This window comes from Pongo pygmaeus, chromosome 6, assembly GCF_028885625.2.
Source record: "Pongo pygmaeus isolate AG05252 chromosome 6, NHGRI_mPonPyg2-v2.0_pri, whole genome shotgun sequence".
In the NCBI taxonomy this organism is placed as follows: Eukaryota; Metazoa; Chordata; class Mammalia; order Primates; family Hominidae; genus Pongo; species Pongo pygmaeus.
In genome coordinates this window covers 8,842,563-8,866,321 of record NC_072379.2, presented here as the reverse complement: position 1 = coordinate 8,866,321, position 23,759 = coordinate 8,842,563, and the positions used below count along the sequence as shown (strand labels likewise).

Genomic DNA, 23,759 nt, shown 5'->3' with positions numbered 1-23,759 from the left:
AGCATATTCTGCCTCTCTTAATCTACATGACAATCGTGTGGTTGTACAATCATTTGCTTGTAAGTCTTTTTATCACAAAAAAAAGTGATAATTATCAAACTTTACAAACCACAGACTAGAAAAAACAAAACTACAGCCATCCACAGTCCCAGCACAAGATGAAGATCATCAATTATGTCCCTGTGGGCATTTTTCTATGCCTATATAGATTTTTTAAAACTAGAATGGTATCACTTTTTATTTGGTTTGAATTGCTGCTTACTTGATTTAACAGGAAACTATCCACTGACCTATATTACTATAAATATACATATATATATATAAATATATATATGTATATATTGCATATGCCATAAACCATTTAACCATGATGTTATTTCAGGTGTATAGGCTTTTTATTCCTTTCTGTTTTTTCTATGCTGTGCCCTTTAGCTCTCTAAATTTAACAGCAACTTTAAAACATGCTTCCACATTCCATTTGTTTTCAACGTTACTTGCTATTTCCTCTATAGTAATTATAAGAGTGCAGGCTGAGGTCCTGAGAAGTCCTCATCCCTAACGGTTTAAGCCACTTCACTGAAGACACAAGACAGCACAGGTCCTCCTGGTCCTGTCTGTGGCTGCAGTCCTGTGCCAGCTCCCTTATACTCTCAGTAGACATCTCACACACTCTTCCTTGGAGGTGTCTTGAGCATGCTCTTCGGGGAATTCAGGGACAAGGTCAGGCCTTAGGCACAGTTTGCACTCTGGATATAGTTGGTGTTTTCCCATTATTGTATTATTAAGCAAAATTTAGAATGAAATTTTTAGGGTACTGGCTGGTGATTTAGGATGCTTGGGATCTAGACTTTCATTAGCCCCTACCTGCAAGTTTGCTGATGGGAGGAACCTTGTCTTGTTGGTCATGGTGTCCCTAGTGCTAGCATGGAGTCTGCACATAATACTTGTTCACAGAGTAAGTCAGAGCTGACCAAGTTCTCTGTTTTCTGGAGTAGAGGACTTCTATGTTTCCTGCAAGCTCAGCACTTCCACCTCCTGTGGCTGCACTAATACGAAATCAGAGACCACTCGCTGTACTTCACTTTGAATCACTCAGTCACCAAAAAGATAGTGCTTGCTATGTGTCAGGAACTTGGCCAGGCAGGGAGAAATCCATATGATTTATATAAATCCATAAATCCACATGATTTACATAAATCCATAAATTCATATGATATATATGTGTGTGTATATATATATTAGAGAATGTCTGACATATACACAAGTATATTGTACAGACACCAGCCTATAGAATAGTTTTCATGCATCTCCATATATCTATCACTGGTTCCAACAGCCATCAATCCATGTTAGCTGCCCCATCCAAATGCCACCACCACCCTCCTCCTGACTATCATGTTATTTTGAAGCAATAGCCTGTAAATATTTCAGAATGCTCTCCAAAATATAAAGACTTCTGTAAAAACATATGACAACAATGCCATTATTACTTTCTTCGAATCAACATTTTTTCCTTACTATAATCAAATATTTAGAAATCAAATTTGAATAAAACATGGGTAAATCTTCAAAGAATTTATAGCCTAATGGAACAGATCAAGGAAAGCAGTGATGACACTACAGTAGGGTAGCATCATATGCCCATGTAATTTATGCGACTTAAACTATCCTGTAAGGGTGTAGGGGAGAAAGAGAGGAAGAGATGGAGAGAAGAACAAGGAGGAGAAGGAGGCAGAAGAGAAGGTGGATGGGGAAGGTGGAGAGGAGGAGGAGGGGAATTAGAAAAAAAGAGATGACAGGAGAAGGAAAGGGAAAAATAACAACTTGAAATAGCAAAAGACATTTTCTCCTTCTCCTTTCTCAATGAGCATGTGACCAATGAGCATGTAAGTGTGAGTTGAGGCAGGAATCCACTTTTCCATCCATCAGTCTTATCACTTATGTGCCTTTTATAGTGTGAACACATCACCACCCTGAATATAATTTTAGTGGTTAGAGATAAATATTATTTGCAGCAATATTCATCTCATCTCAAGAACGCTCCTGTAGGGTATGGAGAATGGAAAGGACCTGTAGGTTACGATTATTATAATGAAATAACCAAAGCAGGATTTCAATGATCAGCCCACAAAAGTATCCTGTGTACTACTGGTTGGGAGGTGGAGGGCGGTGGTTCTTAAGTAAGAACCCCTAACATGTAACTCTGTGGTTTTTATGTTTCATTAACTTTTTAATCTACCAATATGGAACTAGGTTCAGTAAGAAGAAGGACAGCATAGATCCTTACATATACACACCCTTTGGAACTGGACCCAGAAACTGCATTGGCATGAGGTTTGCTCTCATGAACATGAAACTTGCTCTAATCAGAGTCCTTCAGAACTTCTCCTTCAAACCTTGTAAAGAAACACAGGTCAGTACACTTTCTGTATGTTTTATTAAGAATTTTTTTTAACTGAAGGGTATATATTTTTTAAAAGAATATGCATGTTTATCTTTTAATAATTCATTCTATGGGCCAAAGAACCTATTTGGATCCATCTTTGATCATTAAGGATGCTTTAGTTCTGGACTTCAAAACCTGTAGCATTAAGAACATCATGTAAAGTCAACGCAGATTAGCATGACATGATTATGTGTAGTCTCTTTGAACCTGAGTAAGTTAAAATTCAGTTTCAAGTCAACTGGAAAGAAGAAGAAGTGTTTTGCACAATCATGAAGTGCAATGATAACCTGGCTGTGACTTAAATGGTGTTCTCCATCACCAGAACCTGCAGAAGCTCTCTCATGACAGTGGTTCTCAACCACTAGCTGTATATTGGAATCACCAGGGAGCTTTAAAAATTCATGATGCCTGTGACATCTCAGAAATTCTTAACTAATTAACCCAGAGCATGACTGGGTTCTGTCATGCTGTCAGGTGAACCCCTGATCAGTTCTCACATGAAGCCAAGGTGGAGAATGACTAATTTCAGGCATTTCTGGTGGATATGAAGGACTGCCGTAGAGCAGGGCTATCCTTACTCCTTGACCTTATGTTCCAGGTGATACATTTAAAGAAAGATTTAGAATCTTTTCTCTGAAGAAGTTAAAGAACAGATGTCATTGATTCATATTAAGCAATAGCCTATAAGTCTTATTTCCAGGACTGGTGCATTTAATATGCACCTCTACCCCTTAAGTACACTTTGTGCTTGGGAGAGGAGGAGGATGGAGATGGTTGCCATCTTATCTATGGCTTCAGGGCAGCTGTGTAGCTTTCCTATGTGTGCATTCAGGCAGGGGGCTCAGCCCTGAGAGAAAGTGGGCCTCTGGCACACCTGGGACAGGGAAGATATTCCCTGGCAAGCTCTCAGGCATCTCAGGCTGGCACTTCTTTGTATCCATGGCAACTTGCTTCCCCCTCACTGAACTGAGATCAGAATGTTACTCTGTTGGTGGCTCCCCCAACAGTGAAGGGGCGACTCAGTGACAATAGTGCTAGAAGTATGAGTCAAAACACTGTACGACTTGAGAACTTCCCCGTTTGCACTACACTTGGAAGCCAAGAGGAGATGTTAAAAAGAAAAGAACAATTCTTTCTGAAGACCTTTCCCATCATTGCACTTGATGGGTTCAACTGGGAGGGGTTACTAGACTCTGGAAGTTGAAAACTGCCCACATAATTAAACTGTACAACAGCTACTCAGGATTACCTTGCAAGTTTTAACCTATAAAAATTTAACTTTATATGGCACTTCCAAAATAGTTTGCCATAATACCTACTAATCTGGATTTAATTTTTAAAACTCATCCTTTTTACTTAAGATTTAAATGAAAAAAAAAACACGAGTCCACAAGAATTTGTCCCAGGCCTGGCACAGAGTCGGTGCTCCATAAATATTTTGTTAAATGATGGATGGTGAGTGCTTTTACTATCCAGTATTTACCCAGCTTATAGATTAAGTATGAAGAATTCAAGATACATGGTGTTGAGAGTCATTTTTATATGCTTGCAAAGCATTTTTGTCATTCATGTATTTTTTCTACTTTGCTTCCATCTTTTCTTCTCTCACTTCATTTATTAGTTCTCCATATGCTTGTTTAACTATTGTAGATCCCCTTGAAATTAGACACGCAAGGACTTCTTCAACCAGAAAAACCCATTGTTCTAAAGGTGGATTCAAGAGATGGAACCCTAAGTGGAGAATGAGTTATTCTAAGGACTTCTACTTTGTTCTTCAAGAAAGCTGTGCCCCAGAACACCAGAGATTTCAACTTACTTTGTCAATAAAACCTTGAAATAAAGATGGGCTTAATCTAATGTACTGCATGAGCAGTTGGTGATTTTGTACATTCATTGAGCTCTCCCAGTGTCTGTGTAGAGTGTTGTGCATTATGTAATATAAAGGAGGTGACCAGATAAGTGACAGATAGTTAGACTCAGCTTCTCTGCTTCTCATAGGACTACCTCTACCCACCTCTAGTTAGCATTATCAACTCCTCCTGAGCTCTCATCAGAGAATAAATATTTCTCAACAATTTGATCCATAACTTTTAAGAAAAATAAGAATTATCATGATGACTCTAATAGTGACATTTATATCACATGTTGTATTTGTAATATTCTATAATAAGTTTTATATTAAGCGAAGTGATAAAATCCCCTTTACAAAAATATTATCTGATGCCATCCTGCACACTAAAGAGAAATCTATAGAACTGAATGACTGAAAACCAGCAAATAAACATTTTTTATCACTGTAATCACTGTTGGTGTGGGGCCTTTGTCAGAATTCCAATTTGATTATTAACATAGGTGAGAGTTAATCTGCTGTGACTTTGCCCATTGTTTGGAGAGAATATTCATAGTTTCATTCTGCCTTCTTTAAAGAACATATTTTTTGTAACACTCAACGAAGCACTTATCATATTATTAGTTATGATTTATTATTTTTTCCTCATCTCTCCTGACATTTCTGGAACACAGGAAACATGTTTTCCTATACGTCTTGCATTCTATCTTTACCTCCCAATTGTCTTAATGCAATGAACACTGAATAAAAAATGGTCAATTGGTCAGTTGATTGGGCAGCATGTCTAAAAGCACTATTCATTTTCCTTTTTTATTCTTTCCTTTTCCCTCCTTTTCTGAATACTAAAGCCATTAGGTGGGTTGCAGCCATGTGGTAGCCACACATTAAGGTGGACGAGAGAGTCATGGTAGCTCCAAGTCAGATTCCAAGTGTGCTGGGGAAGGCGTCCACATGGAGGGGCAGCCTGACCTGGAAGCGGGGGCCCAAGCAATCAGAGAAGAGGTCCACATAGAGGTGTGGCCTTCAAGAGCAGCCAGAGCCTAAATAGGGCCTGGAGAACCCATGTTAGGTGAGGAAGGCATCCATGAGTGGGAAGTGATGGGTGAGAGTTGGCTATATAAAAGGGATTGATCACATAAGTAAATAAAGTATACTGGAAGCTAGGTGTGTCACTTTTGCAGAAAAGAGTCATAGATCCAGAAAGGGAGAAAGCTAGCATGAATCCTATGGTGTTAGATTGGAATGGATGTATCAGTGTACATTCATACTTTTCTAGATAGATAGATGAATAGATACACAGATGATAGATAGATAATAGTTGATAGATAATTAGATAGATGTAAATATATGTGTTTGTATGTGTGAGCATGCACGTGTGTGTGTGTGTGTGTGTATAAAACATATATTTCCTACTTCTCTCCACTGATAGGGCTAGATAACAATGACATTTCAATAGCAATGAGTATACTTAGTGCCTAGATCTTGGCTTATGAATATCATTTTCCACTGAAGGGAACCAGAGCTCGTTAGAGAAATGGCTGATGCCAGGGCTAGGACTAAAAATGTTCAAGATGAGCCCAGGATACTTTTTGTGCCAGGAAGTAAGAAAACGCTCAAATGGTTTCTAAATGGTATTTGGAAATGATTTCTAAATGATATTTCCATATGACTTCCAAATGATATTTTAAAAACCTAAAGACTCCACCAAAGAACTATTAGAACTGATAAACAAGTTCAGTAAAGTTGCAGGATACAAAATCAATGTACAAAATTGGTAGCACTTCTATATGCCAGCAGGGAACAATCTGAAATAAAACCAATAGCCACAAATAAATACCTAGGAATTAACTTAAAGAAGTGAAAGATCGCTACAAGGAAAACTATATAACACTGATGAAAGAAATTGAAGAGGACACAAAAACATAGAAAGATATTCCATGTTTATATATTTCAAGAATCAATATTGTTAAAATGTCCACACTACCCAAAGCAATATATGGAGTCAATGCAATCCCTATCAAAATACCAATGACATTCTTCACAGAAATATTTTTTTAATCCTAAAATTTGTATGGATCCACAAAAGACCAAGAATAGCCAAAGCTATCATCAGCAAAAAGAACAAAACTGGAGGAATCACATTTACCTGACTTCAAAGTATACTACAGAGCTATAGTAACCAAAACAGCCTGGTATAAAAACAGACACATAGACCAGTGGAACAGAATAGAGACCCCAGAAACAAATCTACACATCTACAGTGAACTCATTTTTGACAAAGGTGCCAAGAACACAGACTGGGGAAAAGAAATGCAAACTATACATCCAACAAAGGTCTAATAGCCAACATCTATAAAGAACTTAAATTTACAAGAAAAAAACATTAAAAAATGGGCAATGGACATGAACAGACATTTTTCAAAAGAAGATATACATGTGGCCGACAATCATATAAAAAAAAAAAAGCTTAACATCACTGATTACTAGAGAAGTGCAAATCAAAACCACAATAAGACACCATCTAACACCAGTCAGAATGGCTATTAATAAAGAGTCAAAAAAATAACAGGTGTTGGCAAGGTTGTGGAGGAAAATAAACACTTATACACATCAGTGGGAGTGTGAATTAGTTCAACCATTATGGAAAATAGTGTGGCAATTCCTCAAAGATCTAAAGACAGAAATACCATTTGGCCCAGCAATCCCATTACTGGGTATATATCCAGAGGAATATAAATCATAAAGACACATGCACACATATGTTCACTGCAGTACTACTCACAATAGCAAAGATATGAAATTAACCTAAATATCCATCAATGACGGACTGAATAAAGAAAATGTGGTACATATACACCATGGAATACTATGCAGCCATAAAAAGGAATGAGATCAGCCGAGCGTAGTGGCTCACGCCTGTAATCCCAGCACTTTCAGAAGCCAAGGTGGGCAGATAACGAGGTCAGGAGATCGAGACTATCCTGGCCAACATGGTAAAACCCCATCTCTACTAAAAATACAAAAATTAGCTGCATGTGGTGGCACGCGCCTGTAATCTCAGCTACTCGGGAGGCTGAAGCACGAGAATCGCTGAGCCAAGATCGCGCCATTGCACTCCAGTCTGGCAACAGAGTGAGACCATCCCCACATTCTGAAGTGAACTTAGCTCTGGGGCCAGGCTTGATCGTCCTCCTCAAAGCCATCCCGCTCCTGCTGGGTGGGCTTCCGTGGCTCCAGGCACTTGCATCAGGAGTGTCTGCAGTGAAGGTCTCATGTCTGACCCTCCTGACCTCCTGAGCTGACCTGAACTTGTCCCACTATGTGTTCTCTTTTTTCAAAAAAAGAAAGGTCTGTTACGCACATGGAAAGGAAAGAAAGGAGACCAGATCTGGCATTGCTTCTCTGTGAGTGAAGAACATGCAGGAAATCGGCTATCATAATCCCTAGGAATGTGCTTCTCCACTCATTGACTTGGGAAAGGAAACAAATGAAGAAAGGCCTCATAGAAATGAGTTCATGGTGGGAGGAGTTATATGCAGTTTCCTATCAATTACAGTAATAGGCTGCAAAGGGCATGGAGGAGGAAAAATGACTCAGAGGGTCACAACAACTGCCTTCTAGTCCAAGTCCCTCTCATTTACCAAACACACCATGCTTTTAGTTCCCCTCATGCTGTTCAGGCAGCCCAACTTGCCCATTTCTATCTATAAAATTCCACTTGTCCTTCAAGGCTCAGATCAAATATCATGTTCTTCATGAAGCCTCCAGTGCCCCAAGCCAGGAGAGGGTCTTCTTTCCCCTCCAGAGCTCTCCAGAATGCAAATTTTGTGACAGCCCTTTTCATGCTCTGCTTGGCATCAGTCAAGTGCACCCCAAATGCTACCCCAAACAGGACTGTTTGTTCTTAAGTTGTATAAAAGATCCTGTTTATCCAAATAACCCCATCCACAGAAGAATCTATCACAGCACCTGGTGTAAAACAATGACTCAGTACAAGTGTGCTGCTATAGCTAATGATGGTGACAGTAACAATGATGACAAGGACAATGACAGCAAACACCAGAGAAGGAACACTGATGACCTTCTCCGAGAGATTTTGCCTTAACCCATTCCCTTTGTCTCCTTGATCCTGATCCTATCCAAAGAAAAAGAATTAAGTGTGTGCTTGGTCAGAGCCCCAGGATCTTACTGGCCCCTATTTTATGAAGGGTGGTGTGCCTCACAGGGTCAGCATCTGAGATGAAGCTTCCTTCCTTTTTGCCTGGCCCTGAACAGCCTTCTGCTCGTGCATCCTCTTGGAATTCCCATTTGGTCTCCAATCTCCCTCCTGCACAGTGTGCCTGAACCCACAGGTCTTCAACTTAGATGTGGGGCTGAGAGGGGGGAGCAAGGCAAGCCTACACGATCTCGCAACTCCCTTCCCCAGTGACCTCTATGATGCAGGTTACTGGGTGCAGCTCAGAGACTACTACAGTGGGACTGAGAGCCCCATCTGCTGTTGCTCCTTGGGCCATCGGGGTTGGGATGATTGGCAGGGCAAGAATCAGCCTTTCCTGGGTCTCTGGCCATAAAACCACAAAAAACTCAACAGAATCTCACGTCAAGCCTGTGAAAATGACATGAAGAGTTGACATCAATATGAAGAAATGTTCCATATGCATTTGCTGTAATGGTGAAGAATATAATGATTTGGCCCCATGGAAAAAAAATGAACAAGAAAAAAAAAAAAAAAACAGAGGGGCAGCAATGGGTAAACATGAAAGACCTTCACCTAACCTTGCTCTATGCTGGTTTGTAAGGAGACTTTCTGGCTCACAGTCTTCTAAAGTCCAATGGAGTACATAGGGTAAGATGATCCTTCTCTTATGGCAAACACCTTTCTAGATGGGCACCTGTCTTGGCCTGCAGGCTGCTTGCTTAGGGGTATGGGGAGAGGAACATTCCCTTTCTCATCCTGCATATAATGCAACTATAAAAGGTTCAGAAGCTTAGTCACTCTTACAGACTTGGAAGCGTAAACTTGATCCTATAAACAGCAGAATTTTTATTTCTACTTCAAAAATAAATTGCTTTTTTGAAAAAAAGAAAAAATAACTTCATTACCTACATTAAAAAATCATTATTAAGGACCACTAATGGGGAAGTGGAAGTATCCTCAAGAATGAGAATAATAATAATATCTCCTATGTGGTCCTTTCCAAGTTCCACAATACTTTCACGCCCATACTGTCTCTGTTCAACTTGGATGCCTTCTTCACACCACAGACCACAGGTACACCCATTTAACAAAACAATCTGAACTTGAGTGACTAGTATGTACCAAGCACCGTTCTAGGTAGTGGGGGAAATATCAGCAAAAAAAGCAAAGTTTCTACTTTCACACAGCTGAAGTTCCAGGGCATGTGGTAGAACAGGAAACAAAAACAAATTTATAATACGTCAGATAATGGTAAGGGCTACAAAGAAAAATAAATATGGGTAAAAAAACAGAGACTGATGGGGAGTGCTACTGCAGAAGGGTTGTGTTCCAATTATCTATTGCTATGTAATTAAACTACTCGTAACTAGTGGCTAAAAACAATAGCATGCATTTATTTTCGTTCACATTTCTGGGGGTGACTAGGCTGAGCTTGGCAGTTTCCCTGTAGGATCTCTCACATGGTTCCAGTCAAACAGGGACTGGAGCTGGAGTCATCTGGAGGGTTCCTTCTCACCTGACTGATGGTTGGTGCTAGGTGTCCACTATGACCACAGTGAGGACTATTGCTGCAATACCTCTGTGCAGCCTGTCAATGTGGTGGGGGCTTCCTCCCAGCATTGCAGCTCTGTTCCAAGGGCAAGCATCCCACCTATCACCTCTTATGACCAAGCATCACTGCCTTCACATTCAATTTGTTAGAAGTGAGTCACTTTGGTCAGTTTCAAGAGGAGAGGAACTGGACTCTAACTCTTGGTGAAAAGAGTGTCAAAGAATTTGCAGATGTTTTAAAAACATGACAGATAGTTAGAGAAGGTCTCTCAAAATAGGAACTCACATGAAGAGAAGGAGAAAGTTGTGTAATGGGCTTGAGAAAGTGGCTTCTAGGCAAGGAGAACAACAGGAGCTGAAAACAAAAGTGGGAGCGTGCCTGGCATGATCAGGAAGAACTGTCAGGTATGAAAGGACTTTCTTATTCTGAGAGGAGAAACCTTTGGAAAGTTCCAAACAACATGTAAAATCATCTTAGTTATATTTTTAAAATATTATCTGGTTCTTGGATAGAGAAGAGAGTATGCAGAGGAAAGAGTAGAATCAGGGAAGACAGCTGACAAGGTCTAGGGAGAAGACGGTGGATTGGACCTGAAGCCTTGGAGGGAGTGGGAGTTATCCGTCTGTGTCTATATTTTGAAAGAAGGGCCAACAGGATTTGCTGATGGCTTAGATGTAGGGTATAAGAGAGTGACATCTAGGCTTTTTGGACTGAGCAACTGGGGCATTAGAGAGTCCATTCATTAAGATGAGGAAGAATTAGGTTTGGATGGTGGGAGGAGAATAAAGAGTTTGGTTTTGTGGTGGTAAGTTTGAGATGCCTACTTGATCTTTAAGTAAGTAGTTGTGAATATGAGTTAGAACTCAAGGGAGAAATCTATAACCGCCTAGAATCAAATAGCTCCTGGACGTGGGAGTCAAGGATGGGAGGTGATATAGTTTCGCTGTGTCCCCACCCAAATCTCACCTTGAATTGTAGTTTCCATAATCCCCACATGTTGTAGGAGGGACCCGAAGGAAGGTAATTGAATCATGGGGGTGGTTACCTGCATGCTGTTCTCATGATAGTGAGTTCTCACAAGATCTGATTGTTTTGTAAGGGGCTTATCCCCCTTTGCTCAGCACTTCTTCCTGCCGCCATATGAAGAAGGACATGTTTGCGTCCCCTTCAACCATGATTGTAAGTTTCCTGAGGCCTCCCTATCCCTGAGGAACTGTGAGTCAATTAAACCTCTCTCCTTTATAAATTACCCAGTCTTAGGCAGCTCTTTATAGCAGCACGAGAACAGACTAATACAGGAGGTAAACGAAGACTTCTATCACCTCTCTCCTCCCAATCTCTATCTAAAAGCTCTCCTACCACCTTCTGAAGAGACTGTACTTTGTGACTAGGAAGGGAAAATATGAAGCTCTTGGGTTTGCTACCATTTCCTGGTCTCTGGCCACTCAGATGACAGAACAGAGCTACGGCTAGTGCATGTGGCAGCAAAACTATTTGCTCTTCCTGAAAGCCAAATTGCTCCTCCCAAGTCGCTCTGCTTCTCAGGGCACAACACATATACTACCCAAGCATTTCCATCCTCCCTCTCCCATTAGTTTAAATTCTCAGTGACAAAGAATATTGCCTGTTTTCCCGGCTTCATAGCCAATTTTTATGGAGTTTTTTTATCAAAACATATTGATCCTGGGAATGCGCTGGACAAGATGGCTCTCTGGAAGTATATCCTTCCCTGAGATCTTACAGAAAACAGGCAGGACAGTAATTCAAAATTGTGAGAGGCCCAAGTGAATTTATTTGGCTTGGAGAATTTCTGGCAAGTGAATTCAGTATAATTGCAATTGGTGGCTCAAAAAACAGCTAGAGATCATTGCCTATGATGGGATAAGCAAGATTTGCTGATGGTTTGGATGTGGGGTATGAGAGCAGGAATCATATCATTCACTAAAATAAGGGAGAGGCCAAGTGCGGTGGCTCACGCCTGTAATCCCAACACTTTGGGAGGGCAAGGCAGATGGACCACCTGAGCTCAGGAGTTCAAGACCAGCCTGACCAACATGGTGAAACCCCGTCTCTACTAAAAATACCAAAAATTAGCTAGGCTACGGTGGGTGCCTGTAATCCCAGCTGCTCTGGGGGCTGAGACAGGAGAATTGCTTGAACCCGGGAGGCGGAGGTTGCAGTAAGCCAAGATCGCACCATTGCACTCCAGCCTGGGCAACAAGAGCAAAACTCTATCTCAATCAATCAATAAAGGAGAAATAGATTTTGAGGGTGGGAAGAAAACGAAGAGTTTGGTTTAGTGTGTGATGTATGAGATGCCTATTTGACCTTTAAGTAGTTTTTGTTTGAGACAGTGTCTTGCTCTGTTGCCCTGGCTGGAGTGTAGTGACACAATCTTGGCTCACTGCAGCCTTGACTTCCTGGGCTCAAGCAATCCTCCCACCTCAACCTCTTGAGTAGCTGGGACTACAGATGCATGCCACTATGCTCAGCTAATTTTTTAACTTTGTAGAGATGGGGGTCTCATTATGTTGCCCAGGCTGGTCTTGAGCTCCTAGGCTCAAATGATCCTCCCACCTCAGCCTCCCAAAGTGCTGGTATTACAGACGGGAGCTACTGCACCCAGCCTAAGTAAGTTATGAGTTAGAATTCACAGGAGAAATCTACAACCCCCTGGAATCTGGCTTTCCCCCACTATGCCACTGAAACTGCTCTCACCATAGTGCCTTCTAATTGCTGAAACAGGTAGAAATCCAGGTCTTTCATTCAAATATTTACTGTCTCCTATTATGGAGTAAAGAGCCTGTAATTGGCTGCACTGCCCTTAAGTGGCCCTTGCTAAGGGAAGGTTAGTCTACACCCAAGCAGAGGCTCTTTGTGATGCAGAGGCATTGGGGCAGGGACCTGCCTAACAGGAACTCAAAGCAGCAGTGCTGGAGCCAGGCTGCCTTCACAGGGACCACCTGGCTTCCTTGATACAGAATTGCAGGCCGCTGCCCTGAGATTAGACTTCAACAGCTCTTGACTCTGCTTGACAATACTACCTTTACCCCCAAGTGATCTCTAGTAAAACTCCTTTGTTTTCTAGGAACTAGGTGGAGACTTTAAACTCTGCAGGAAACAGGTCCAGTCCATGCAGTTCCAGTCCTTCTCGCAATAGCTAAAATATCTAATTGACATATTATCCTGAATGCTAAGAACAGCGATTCTCAGCTAAAGTCGATTCTGCCTCCCCCAGGGGACGTCCAACTATTTGCTCTTCCTGAAAGCCAAATTGTTCCTCCAGAAACATCTTTGATTGTTACAGCCGGCAGGTGCTACTGGCATCTGGTAGGTTGAGGCCAGGATTGCTGCTAAACATCCTACAATGCATAAAACAACTAGGACAGCCGGGCCGCGCCTCAGCAGGGCGGCAGCTCCCAGCTCAGACTCCGGCCCCAGGTGGCAGCGGCGACTGGAGGAATCAAGTTGTGCGGTCGGTGATGCCCGAGTGAGCGATGGGCCTGGGCCTTTGCCCTTAGGCGGCAACTCCCAGGCAGGCCGCAAAGGCTGGGAGCCTTCGTTTCGGTTTCGTGGCAGCGGCGGCCTTGTTGGCTGAGGAGACCCAGGACACCTGAACGCCCCCGGCCCGGCCCCAGCTCCTCCGACGCGATGGGGAAAGTCCTATCCAAAATCTTCAGGAACAAGGAAATGCGGATCCTCATGTTGCGCCTGGATGCGGCCGGCAAGACAACAATCCTGTAAAAGTTGAAGCTGGGCCAGTCGGTGACCACAATTCCCACTGTGGGTTTCAACGTGGAGACAGTGACTTACAAAAATGTCAAGTTCAACATATGGGATGTGGGCGGCCAGGACAAGATCCGCCGCTCTGGCGGCATAACTACACTGGGACCCAAGGTCTGATCTTCGTAGTGGACTGCGCCGACTGCCACTGCATCGATGAGGCTCGCCAGGAGCTGCACCGCATTATCAATGACCGGGAGATGAGGGACGCCATAATCCTCATCTACGCCAACAAGCAGGACCTGCCCGATGCCATGAAACCCCACGAGATCCAGGAGAAACTGGGCCTGACCCGGATTCAGGACAGGAACTGGTATGGGCAGCCCTCCTGTGCCACCTCAGGGGACGGACTCTATGAGGGGCTCACATGGTTAACCTCTAACTACAAATCTTAATGAGCATTCTCCACCCATCCCCTGGAAGGAGAGAAATCAAAAACCCATTCACAGGATTATCACCACCATCACCTCTTTCAATTGCCACTTTTCTTTTGAATTTGAACTCTGGAGTTACTGTTCTACAGTTTGAGGGGAGAGGGCTTGGGGGTTTTCTCTTTTGTTTGTTTCCCTTTCTTTTTCCTTTGCTTTTTTTTTTTGGCTTTGCTTTAGGATGCTCTGATCTGACATTTGACATGAACACAAAGTTGCTAGATGCTCTTGTTGACTTCCAGCAGATAGGATGGGGGAAATACAGCAGTTCTTGGTAAAGTCCTTTGTAATAATAGTTTGATTTTTTTTTATTTCGAGAGAATCTTTTATTTTCCTATGTATGCTTTTTTCCTTTTTTGCCCAGTTTCCTTATCACTTGCTGTAGATGGCTTATTTTGCATTCATGCAGACTGTTGCAAGTCTGTTTCATCTAGTAAACTGAAAATTATTGCTTAATCAAACTGTCATTTGTCTTTTATATTTAAGGCCTTTACCCCCTTCCTTATGAGTTCTAACTTAGTAATTTCAAATGTGACCTTTTATATCTAAGAGCAGTATAGTAAACTTAGCCCACACTGGCAAATGATGAGTAATATCATTGTAATATGTTCCAGTTGCACCTCAGTATGTTAAACAGGTAATGTAAGAAGTTCTCTGAAATGTCAGCAAATAAGTTCTGAAACATACATCATACATGAGTAGGAATAAAACCCAAGTTCCCCATAACATAGCTAACTTAATGCTGCATAAAAATATGAAAGTGTAACCCATGAAGGACACACTTTTTTTTTTCCACTGCAAAGTTAGTCACTTTGCTGTTTTTCCTCTTTTTTAAACTTTAAAAATAGACTCTTCCCAGAAATTGGAGCAATACTGGTGTATACCACACATAGATTAAATATTTGTAGATATTTTAAGTGACTTTTGGGCAAAACTGGAATGTATACTTTTACCTTGTTTCAAACACCTAAGACCAGTAATTTAAAAATTACTAACAGGTTTGCTTTGTTCATTAATAAAGCATGTAACCATTCAAATTATATGCACCTTTTACCTAGTTGAAAAAAATATACATTCCTGTTTTCACATTATACAAACTGATTAAGCTGAAGCTGTAAGTCATTTTTTATAGATGAGTGATCCACATCTCCATCAATTAGAACACTGGAATATATGTTTTATAAAAAAGGTATTTAATTTTATTTGTAGGATTAACTCATGCAAATAATAAGAAAGATATCCTGTTGGTTCAATAGTACACTGTCTCCTTTAAGGAAGGAAGCATGATGAATGAATGATGTGTAGACTTGAGGGATGACTATTAAAGTGGATGGAGGATGAGGACAAAGAACCTACAGATCACAATGAATGTAAACTTACATTTTTCTTCATGTGTAAGCAGTGTGCTCGCTGGTGATATCTAGATCCTAACAAGATTACTTGGTTAGCTGGCTGGACCAGTAACTGGATTGCGACCACTATGATAATATTTTGAACCAAATGTTAATGCTTGACGCAGAATTGTAAAGCAGCATCTGGTTCCTATATAGCCTTAAGGAATAATTTTAGTGATCCTCAAGGAATTAAATAGGGAATTTCAGAAATGTAGACTGCAAAGGCAGTATACAGGAAAAGGTGGAGTGGGTTTTGTTTATGAGCGTGTCTGAAAACTAAAATTGAGCAGGACATCATGGTATATAGTTGGATAGTATTGGCCCTTCACGTTTTGGCCATATTGTATAATGGAGCTTTTACCAAAGATGTATGAGAAGTGTAAGACTATTAAAAAACTGAACTATTCAAAGTAAAACTCTTGACATTTTACTTAAAGCAGATGCAAAAGGTTATTCTCATGTAGGCTCCTGTTGGTGCAGAGGGATTTTTGATTTCAAGATGCAACTAAAGTATGAAGTTCTGTTTCACTTTAGTAGAAATAGCTCTAGAAATGAGGCTAATAAACACATCTAAGAACACTGGTTGCTTTCTAAAATTCCCAAAGCTCCACCATAAATGTAATTCTTAGTGTTTTAAATGATTGCATTTTAAGGTATATAAATATGGGTTATCCAATATCAATGCTATAGTAACATCCTGAAACGAAACAAGCACAAAGGTATAAATGCCTAAACTGGAGGAAACTTGAAACCCTCACGTTAAATCTTTTTTTTTTTTTTTTTTTTTGAGATGGAGTCTCGCTCTGTCACCCAGGCTGGAGTGCAGTGGCACAATCTCCTCTCACTGCAAGCTCTGCCTCCCGGGTTCACGCCATTCTCCTGCCTCAGCCTCCCGAGTAGCTGGGACTACAGGCACCTGCCACCATGCCCGGCTAATTTTTTGTATTTTTAGTAGACACGGGATTTCACCATGTTAGCCAGGATGGTCTCGATCTCCTGACCTCGTGATCCGCCCGCCTCAGCCTCCCAAAGTGCTGGGATTACAGGCATGAGCCACCACGCCCGGCCCATGTTAAATCTTAAATGTAGTATTTCTAACTTGTGAAGACAGATTGGTAGGCAGCCATTTTTTGTGTCTTAAAATAACGGGGGGCATGGTTAAAATGTTATACATCAAGTGATTGCTATTATTGAATGTTGCAGGTGAGATGTGGTTATTTTTAGTTTATTTGAAATGTCTGACTGGAAAGAGGGGAGGGGGAAGCAAATATTTGAAATTTGGAAAACCCCAAACCTTTTGGTAAGAAATTGTAATTTTCACTTAAAATTTTCTTTAAGGATATAAGAAGTTTATAATTGATGTAGTTAAATTGAACAATAATCATTGGTGACTGGAGCAGATAATTATAGCCTGCAGAAAAAATTATAATCTAAGAATTGAAAAAATAAGATCCTGAAGTTAATTGCATCAGTTTCTGTATTTATGTGAATTTATAAACTGCAGTACATTTTGAATGAGGTTAATCTTGTTTAATATAAGTAAATGAGTCTGTAGACTGTGATCTCCCCAAACTAAAAAGTACAGTACTTGAAATTGTGTTCTTTATGGTTGTAGTGTTAGTAAAGCACTAATATGCAGAAAATAAAGGAATTACACAGTGGGAAAAAAAAACAAAAAAACCAGGACAGCTGCCAACAGAGAATTATCTGGCACAAAATGTTAACAGTGCAGGGGTTGAGAAACCCTGGCGAAGTTTAAGAGCAAGTACATGCTAAAGAAACATGTTGCTTCCTGTCATTTTCCCTGTCTCAGAAGTGGATTAAGTCAATCTGTGCTGTAAAGTAGAGAGGGAGGGGACTTGAAACCAGCTTATTATTATTATTATTATTATTATTATTATTAGAGACAGAGTCTCACTCTGTCACCCAGGCTGGAGTGCAGTGGCATGATCTCGGCTCACTGCAACCTCCACCCCCCAGGTTCAAGTGCTTCTCCTGCCTCAGGCACCTGCCACCACGCTTGGCTAATTTTTTTTTTGTTTTTGTTTTTGAGATGGAGTCTCACTCTGTTGCCCAGGCTGCAGTGCAGTGGTGCAATCTCGGCTCACTTGCAAGCTCCACCTCCCAGGTTCACACCATTCTCCTGCCTCAGCCTCCCAAGTAGCTAGGACTACAGGTGCCCACCACCATGCCTGGCTTTGTTTTTTTAAAATATTTTTAGTAAAGACAGGGTTTCACTGTGTTAACCAGGATGGTCTCAATCTCCTGACCTTATGATCCACCTGCCTCGGACTCCCAAAGTGCTGGGATTACAGGTATGAGCCACTGTGCCTGGCCAAATTTTTGCATTTTTAATAAAGACAAGGTTTCACCATGTTGTCCAGGCTGGTCTCGAACTCCTGGCTTCAGGTGATCTGCCTGCCTCGGCCTCCCAAAGAGCTGGGATTATAGGTGTGAGCCACCGCACCTGGCTGAAACCAGCTTATTTTTTAAGAAACAAAGGTTCTCCTTGCCTCTCAGCTGGGATAAAACAGGTACTGAAAGTATTTTAAGCATAATCAGCCTGCAGACAACACCCATAGCACACATTATGACATAGACCAAACCTTCTTGATGAAATATTTCCCCAGGACAGACCTTAGGCAGTTACCTGGTTCTACCATCACCCAGAGGAGAAAACAGAGTTTCTCTTGCAAAGGACAACAGCCTCCCTCATTACCCAGCAGCATGGCACATGCAGCCAGACACTGAAGGTGTACAGCATCATCACTATGTGAGGCAACCGCAGCTGCCTTGTCATACAAAAGGAAGCCCATCTATGAGTTGACCAAATACCCGTTTGATCTGGAGGGTCCCGGTTTACACCACTGTCCCAGCATAATAAATAGCACCCACTTTCACTATCAAAAGAGGCAGGAAATATGGAACACTCGCCTGGAACATCTTGTCATGCCAGAAAGCAAAGAAGCTGTCAATGAGAATTACGGTTGTGTCAAAAGGATTCAGGAGCCAAGGTCCAGGGGCCTCCACTGGTCAAAGGTGAAATAATTTGAGCATCAAATTGTAACTCCAGCAGACTGATCAATATCAAGTATGTTTAAATCCATGAGTGCAGGCCAGGTGCAGTGGCCCACACCTGTAATCTCAATACTTTGGAAGGCCAAGGAAGGGGGAGCGCCTTAGCCTGGGAGTTTGAGGCTGCCGTGAACTACAATTGCACCACTGCATTCCAGCCTGGGTGACAGAGCAAGACCCTCTCTCAAAAAAAAACAATAAAAGCAAAAAGCTATGAATGTATTGATTTCTACAGACTTGACTGCCTTTACAGGAAGCAAAAAGTAACTAGCTCATTATTCTGAAAACAGGCAAATAAAGAGGGGGATCAAGCATTTTCTTGCCTTCCCTGTATGAACTATATCTAAGGGTAACCTAAGTTAATGAAGGGAAATGTCTTACAGAAGTATTCCAACTACTAAATGATGAAGCATTTACAAACTAATGAAACAAGCAGATCTAGACTTCTAAAATCATATGAAGAGAAACAGGGCATGTCACAATCTATAATGTGTTCTTGCCAAAATGTGAAATATGAATCTGATTACACCTCTAAACACTTCTAAATTTTTAGATAATACAGAGGGCAGGGAAATATGTTAAATCATGCCATGGGTATGCAAACAGAAAATGCAGAATGATTAGCTGGGCATGGTGGCACATGCCTGTAATCCCAGCTACTCAGGAGGCTGAGGCAGGAGAATCGCTTGAACCCGGGACAGGGAGGTTGCAGTGAGCTGAGACTGTGCCACTGCACTCCAGCCTGGGCAACAGAGTGAGACTCCCGCTCAAAAAAAAAAAAAACAAAAAACAAACAAACAAACAAAAAAAAACAGAAAATGTAGAATGTAAAAAACTCTCCAGGATAAATGATCCAGTTTTTTAAAATGAATAAATCTCAAGAAGAAAAGGATAAGTACAATAGATTATAAGCCTTAAGAGACAAAGCAACAAATTATATTGTATTGAAAAATTAGGTGGGTTCTTAAAATTCACTGGATATTTTGACATTAAGGAACTGTTTTGTTTTGAGACAGGGTTTTGCTCTGTCTCCCCGGCTGGAGTGCAAAGGCACAATCATGGCTCACTGCAACCTCAACCTCTTGGGGTCAAGTGATGCCCCACCTCAGCCTCCTGAATAGCTGGGACCACAGGCGTGCACCACTATGCCCAGTTAATATTTATTTGTAGATGAGGTCTCACTATGTTGCTCAGGCTGGTCTCGAACTCCTCTCAAGCAATCCCACCTTGGCCTCCCAAAGTGCTGGGATCACAGGTGTGAGCCACCACACCCAGCCGCCCTTACCTTTTACAGGTACACACTGAAATGGTTATAAACAACACCTGGGATATACTTCAAAACTTCAGTGGGGGAGGAAGACGGGGAGGAAGAAGTGGACAGAGATGAAACAAGATTGATTATGAGTTTATAATAAAGTCAAATGATAAATACATAAGGATTCATTTATATAGGTTTGAAATTATCTATTATAAAAAAATTTCTAAAGAATAGAAAAATACAGAAAACAAAATATTTCTTAACATCTGAATAGACATGAAAAATCAGACTACCACAATCCCATGGGAAAAACCCCCTACTAAGAGGCTTTTCTGAGACACTGTCCTAAGCTCTTGGCCCCACAGGAGACAGGGAAGAGGCCAGATAGGAAAGTCAGCAAGGCCCAGCTCCTACTGAAGCTTAAGATATCCCAACTTGCTGAAACCCAGAGGAGTGCTGGCTGTGTATGATAAAAGAGCATCTGTGATTCAGGTAAACAGAATGATGAGTGACAAGCAGCCCCCCCGAGGCCTCCCCAGTCCCCACCTGCCTTTGGAAAACCACCCTCTGGGGAAGGCCACGCTCAGGCCAGAAGCCTCCCACTGAGTCTGCCTGGCTGTCAGCCCTGCCTAGCTGCTCTGATAATTGAGGGGGGAAAAAAGCAGATTTTGCACGTGGACCTCAGTATCACAGAGGAGCAGCAGCAGCCCTGTGTGGACATCTCAGATACATTTACGACCCGGTCAGTGCAGCCTCGTGGGCACAGCTAATGAGCCAGGAAGACCAAGGAGGGTCACTTGCTGAGTCAAAATTAAAACACCATGCTGCCTGCCAAGAACAGGTGATAAAACCACGTTTCAAAGTGGACTGAGTAATACAACTTTGTGTTAGTCATTACCATTTACCTTATTTACAATGGAAAATGAAAAAAAAAATCTCAGCAAAAGAATCTGGTATTAAGAGGCATCAGACGACAAACCACATTTTGCAATTATAGTACACTATCAACAAAAGACAGACTCACTCACTCACTCAGCCAGGGTTCAAAGGCACAGCACAATGACACAGCAGTCAGTCCACGCTAGCTATGCAGCTTCCAGAACTTTAAACAGAAATGAAACCCTTCAGTGATGGCACAATAAGGAAGCTTCAACAGTTTACAAATATTGCATCTTCTCATTTTTAAAGAAATGTGTATTTTTTAATGCCTACAAATATCTTTATTTTTCCTGACTTGGCACTCATGCAAAACAGGTCGCTACCAGCTCATCATCCCCAGTGGGTGTCCAGGACCCCTAGTGCCTTGGATGACAAGGGTCTAGAGGGCAGAGACCATTTAGTAACAAGAGGTAGGTGGCAAATGCATTTCAGGGCAAGATGCTGACAAAGCCATGAATACAGGCCCAGAGGATTGGCAGGAATATCCACGGGTTCTGAAGATCAGGTACATCCATGAGACGTAAGCTCTACGAGGTCAACAGCTTCTCCCCCTATTTTATTCATGGATGTGTCTCAAGCACCCGAAGAGTTCCTGACATGTTACAGAGCCTCAATAAATACTTGGGAAATGGGTCGAATGAGAATAGGGTGAAATTAATTTTATGAACTATAAAGTGCCATCAAATGTAGGGCATTAATACTAGTTCATCTTTCAGACTCATTTTAATTATAACAGTTCTTTCTAGAGAACTGTTTTTTAAAATACTCTGATGTTTATTCAGTGATCAATAGCAAAATAGTAACTTCCTAATAGTTGGTGTGTTGACAGTTGTTATAGTGCAAGGAATAATGGACGGGGCAGTTTTACAGATGAGAATAGAATGTTATAGCCTGACACAGATGAGGCTCCAAATAATGTAAAATTCACACAGTTGCCTGGGAGCAGATCCCAGCTGGGGCAGGAAGATCCAGCACAGGGCAGGAGGGCAGGAGTGGTCACGGGAAGATGTTCTCACGGGCACACAGCACAGATACCCTGAGAATGCCTTGGGTCATGGGCTGTTGCATGCATCCCCAACGCACGACCCCCAAGGGAATCAGGTCTAGTCTCTCATTCACCACTGCATTCCCACGGCCAGGTGCTCAGAGGATGTTCAATAAATGTCTGTTCAATGGAAAAGAGAGGGGGTGGGGGAAGAGTCTGAGCTAATGAACCTGCAGGCAAGACAGAGCTCAGGAAGGTGAGGTCCCAGCTACAACACATGTCAAGGTTTTGCCTTTACTCCCAGCCTCGTTCGGCAGGGGGACACAGACAGTCCACTGAAGGAGAAAATCTCAGCCTGAACTGAATCGCAGGAGACTGCTTCCCTCAAACATGGGAAGAAAAATTGTTTAGCACCACTTGGGTAAGAGATGGAAGCAGCTATGCTCTCTGGAAGCTGTAAGTAAGCCAGGCCTTGCCTTTCCCACGTTTGCGAATGGGTGGGAAGGCAATGGGACCAGTGCTTTCCTGCAGCCATCACCTTGCGCCCCGCAAGGCCCTGCAGTGAGAAAGATGAATGATGGTGCTGCCTGCCACCTGCTATGCTCACTGCACCAGCGGCTCCTGGCGGTGCTGGGTCTTCTGGTGCCGGTTGAGGATGGACCTCTGGTTGAAGCTTCGCCCGCAGGCAGGACAGTGGTAGGGCTTCTCCCCTGTGTGGATCCTCTGGTGTCGGACCAGCCGCTCCCCTTTGCTGAACCGCTTCCCACATACCTGGCACCCATATGGCTTCTCGCCAGTGTGGGCACGCCGGTGCACCGCCAGGTTGGCATTCCTGCTGAAGCTCTTGCCACACTCGCAGGTGTAGGGCTTCTCCCCGGTGTGTGTCCTCCGGTGCACCTGCAGGTGCTGCCTGCGGCTGAAGCTCTTCCAGCAGTCCCCACACTTGTAGGGCTTCTCCCCAGTGTGGCTGCGCTGGTGCACCTCCAGGTGGTGTCTCTGGCTGAAGGTTTTCCAGCACTCGCTGCACACGTAGGGCCTCTTTCCCAGGTGGGTTCTCTGGTGCTTCATCAGGTACTCTCTCAGGGTAAAGCCCTTCCCACACTCCACACAGCCATAAGACTTCTCCTCTTCGTGGGTTCGCTGGTGCCTGACGAGATTGGAGCTCCGACTGAATCCTTTCCCACACTCGGGGCACTGGAAAGGCTTCCAGAAGGAGCTGTGGGTTTTGACTTCGTCAGGCAGGGGGATGGCACCGTGCTGGGGAGGAGGAAGCCCGGGCGCACCGCCTGCAGAGCCACCAGGCTCCTGCTCACAGGCCCTTCCGAGCCCAGGGCCCTGGAGAGAGGCTTCCCCAAACCTCTCTGACGTCAGTGCCACCAGCGCCCCTTTCAGGTCTTCCTGTGGGGGTTTTGCCTCCTTTTCCTTGCTCCCACCGCCTACAGGACAGGAGGAGATAAAGATTGATTCTGTGGTAGCCGCAGGACATTTACATGTTAGAACTCTGCTTCACAGGGGTCCCATTCATGGTTCCTTCTCTTTTTTCCTTTGACCAACAACCTCAACTCAGGCTTTCCTTACTTCTTTTTCCTTATTTCCACCTCCATGTCTTTTTACAGAATAGTCTGCCAAATTCCAGTGCCTGCCCACTTGCTGCTAATCTAGACTTTTATTTCTTTCAAAATGTAGCTCAATAATTTCCTCTAAGACACTCACCATAATTATTCTCTTACTCTGGGCCTCTTGAGCACTGTGCACCTAATTAGCACTTTATTATTCTGTACCTATTTACATGTGACTTTGTTGGAAATGCTGTTTCCATTCATCCAGATGTCCTGCGCCTTCCCCAAATGAT

General features: G+C 42.5%; 2 protein-coding genes and 1 pseudogene across 7 annotated transcripts in view; 2 read left to right on the top strand and 1 right to left on the bottom strand.

Moving 5' to 3' along the window:
• LOC129041703 (cytochrome P450 3A5) overlaps positions 1-4,307 on the top strand; it is a 37,900-nt gene extending 33,593 nt beyond the window's left edge. The window contains exons 12-13 of the mRNA XM_054497206.2: positions 2,254-2,413; positions 4,097-4,307. Coding sequence (XP_054353181.1) covers positions 2,254-2,413; positions 4,097-4,192 — 256 coding nt within the window. The 3' untranslated portion in view covers positions 4,193-4,307. The remainder of the gene's footprint in view (positions 1-2,253; positions 2,414-4,096) is intronic.
• ZSCAN25 (zinc finger and SCAN domain containing 25) overlaps positions 1-23,759 on the bottom strand; it is a 54,821-nt gene that overhangs the window by 18,863 nt on the left and 12,199 nt on the right. For 4 of the 6 annotated variants that reach the window (XM_054497190.2, XM_054497192.2, XM_054497193.2 and 1 more), the window contains one exon: positions 20,110-23,343. The exons of the other annotated variants lie outside the window; for them this stretch is intronic. In XM_054497190.2, the coding sequence (XP_054353165.1) occupies positions 22,511-23,343 (833 nt within the window). In that variant the 3' untranslated portion in view covers positions 20,110-22,510. Of the gene's footprint in view, positions 1-20,109; positions 23,344-23,759 lie in introns of those variants that run through there. 6 annotated transcript variants of the gene reach the window in all.
• On the top strand, positions 13,558-14,342 carry LOC129041704 (ADP-ribosylation factor 6-like; annotated as a pseudogene).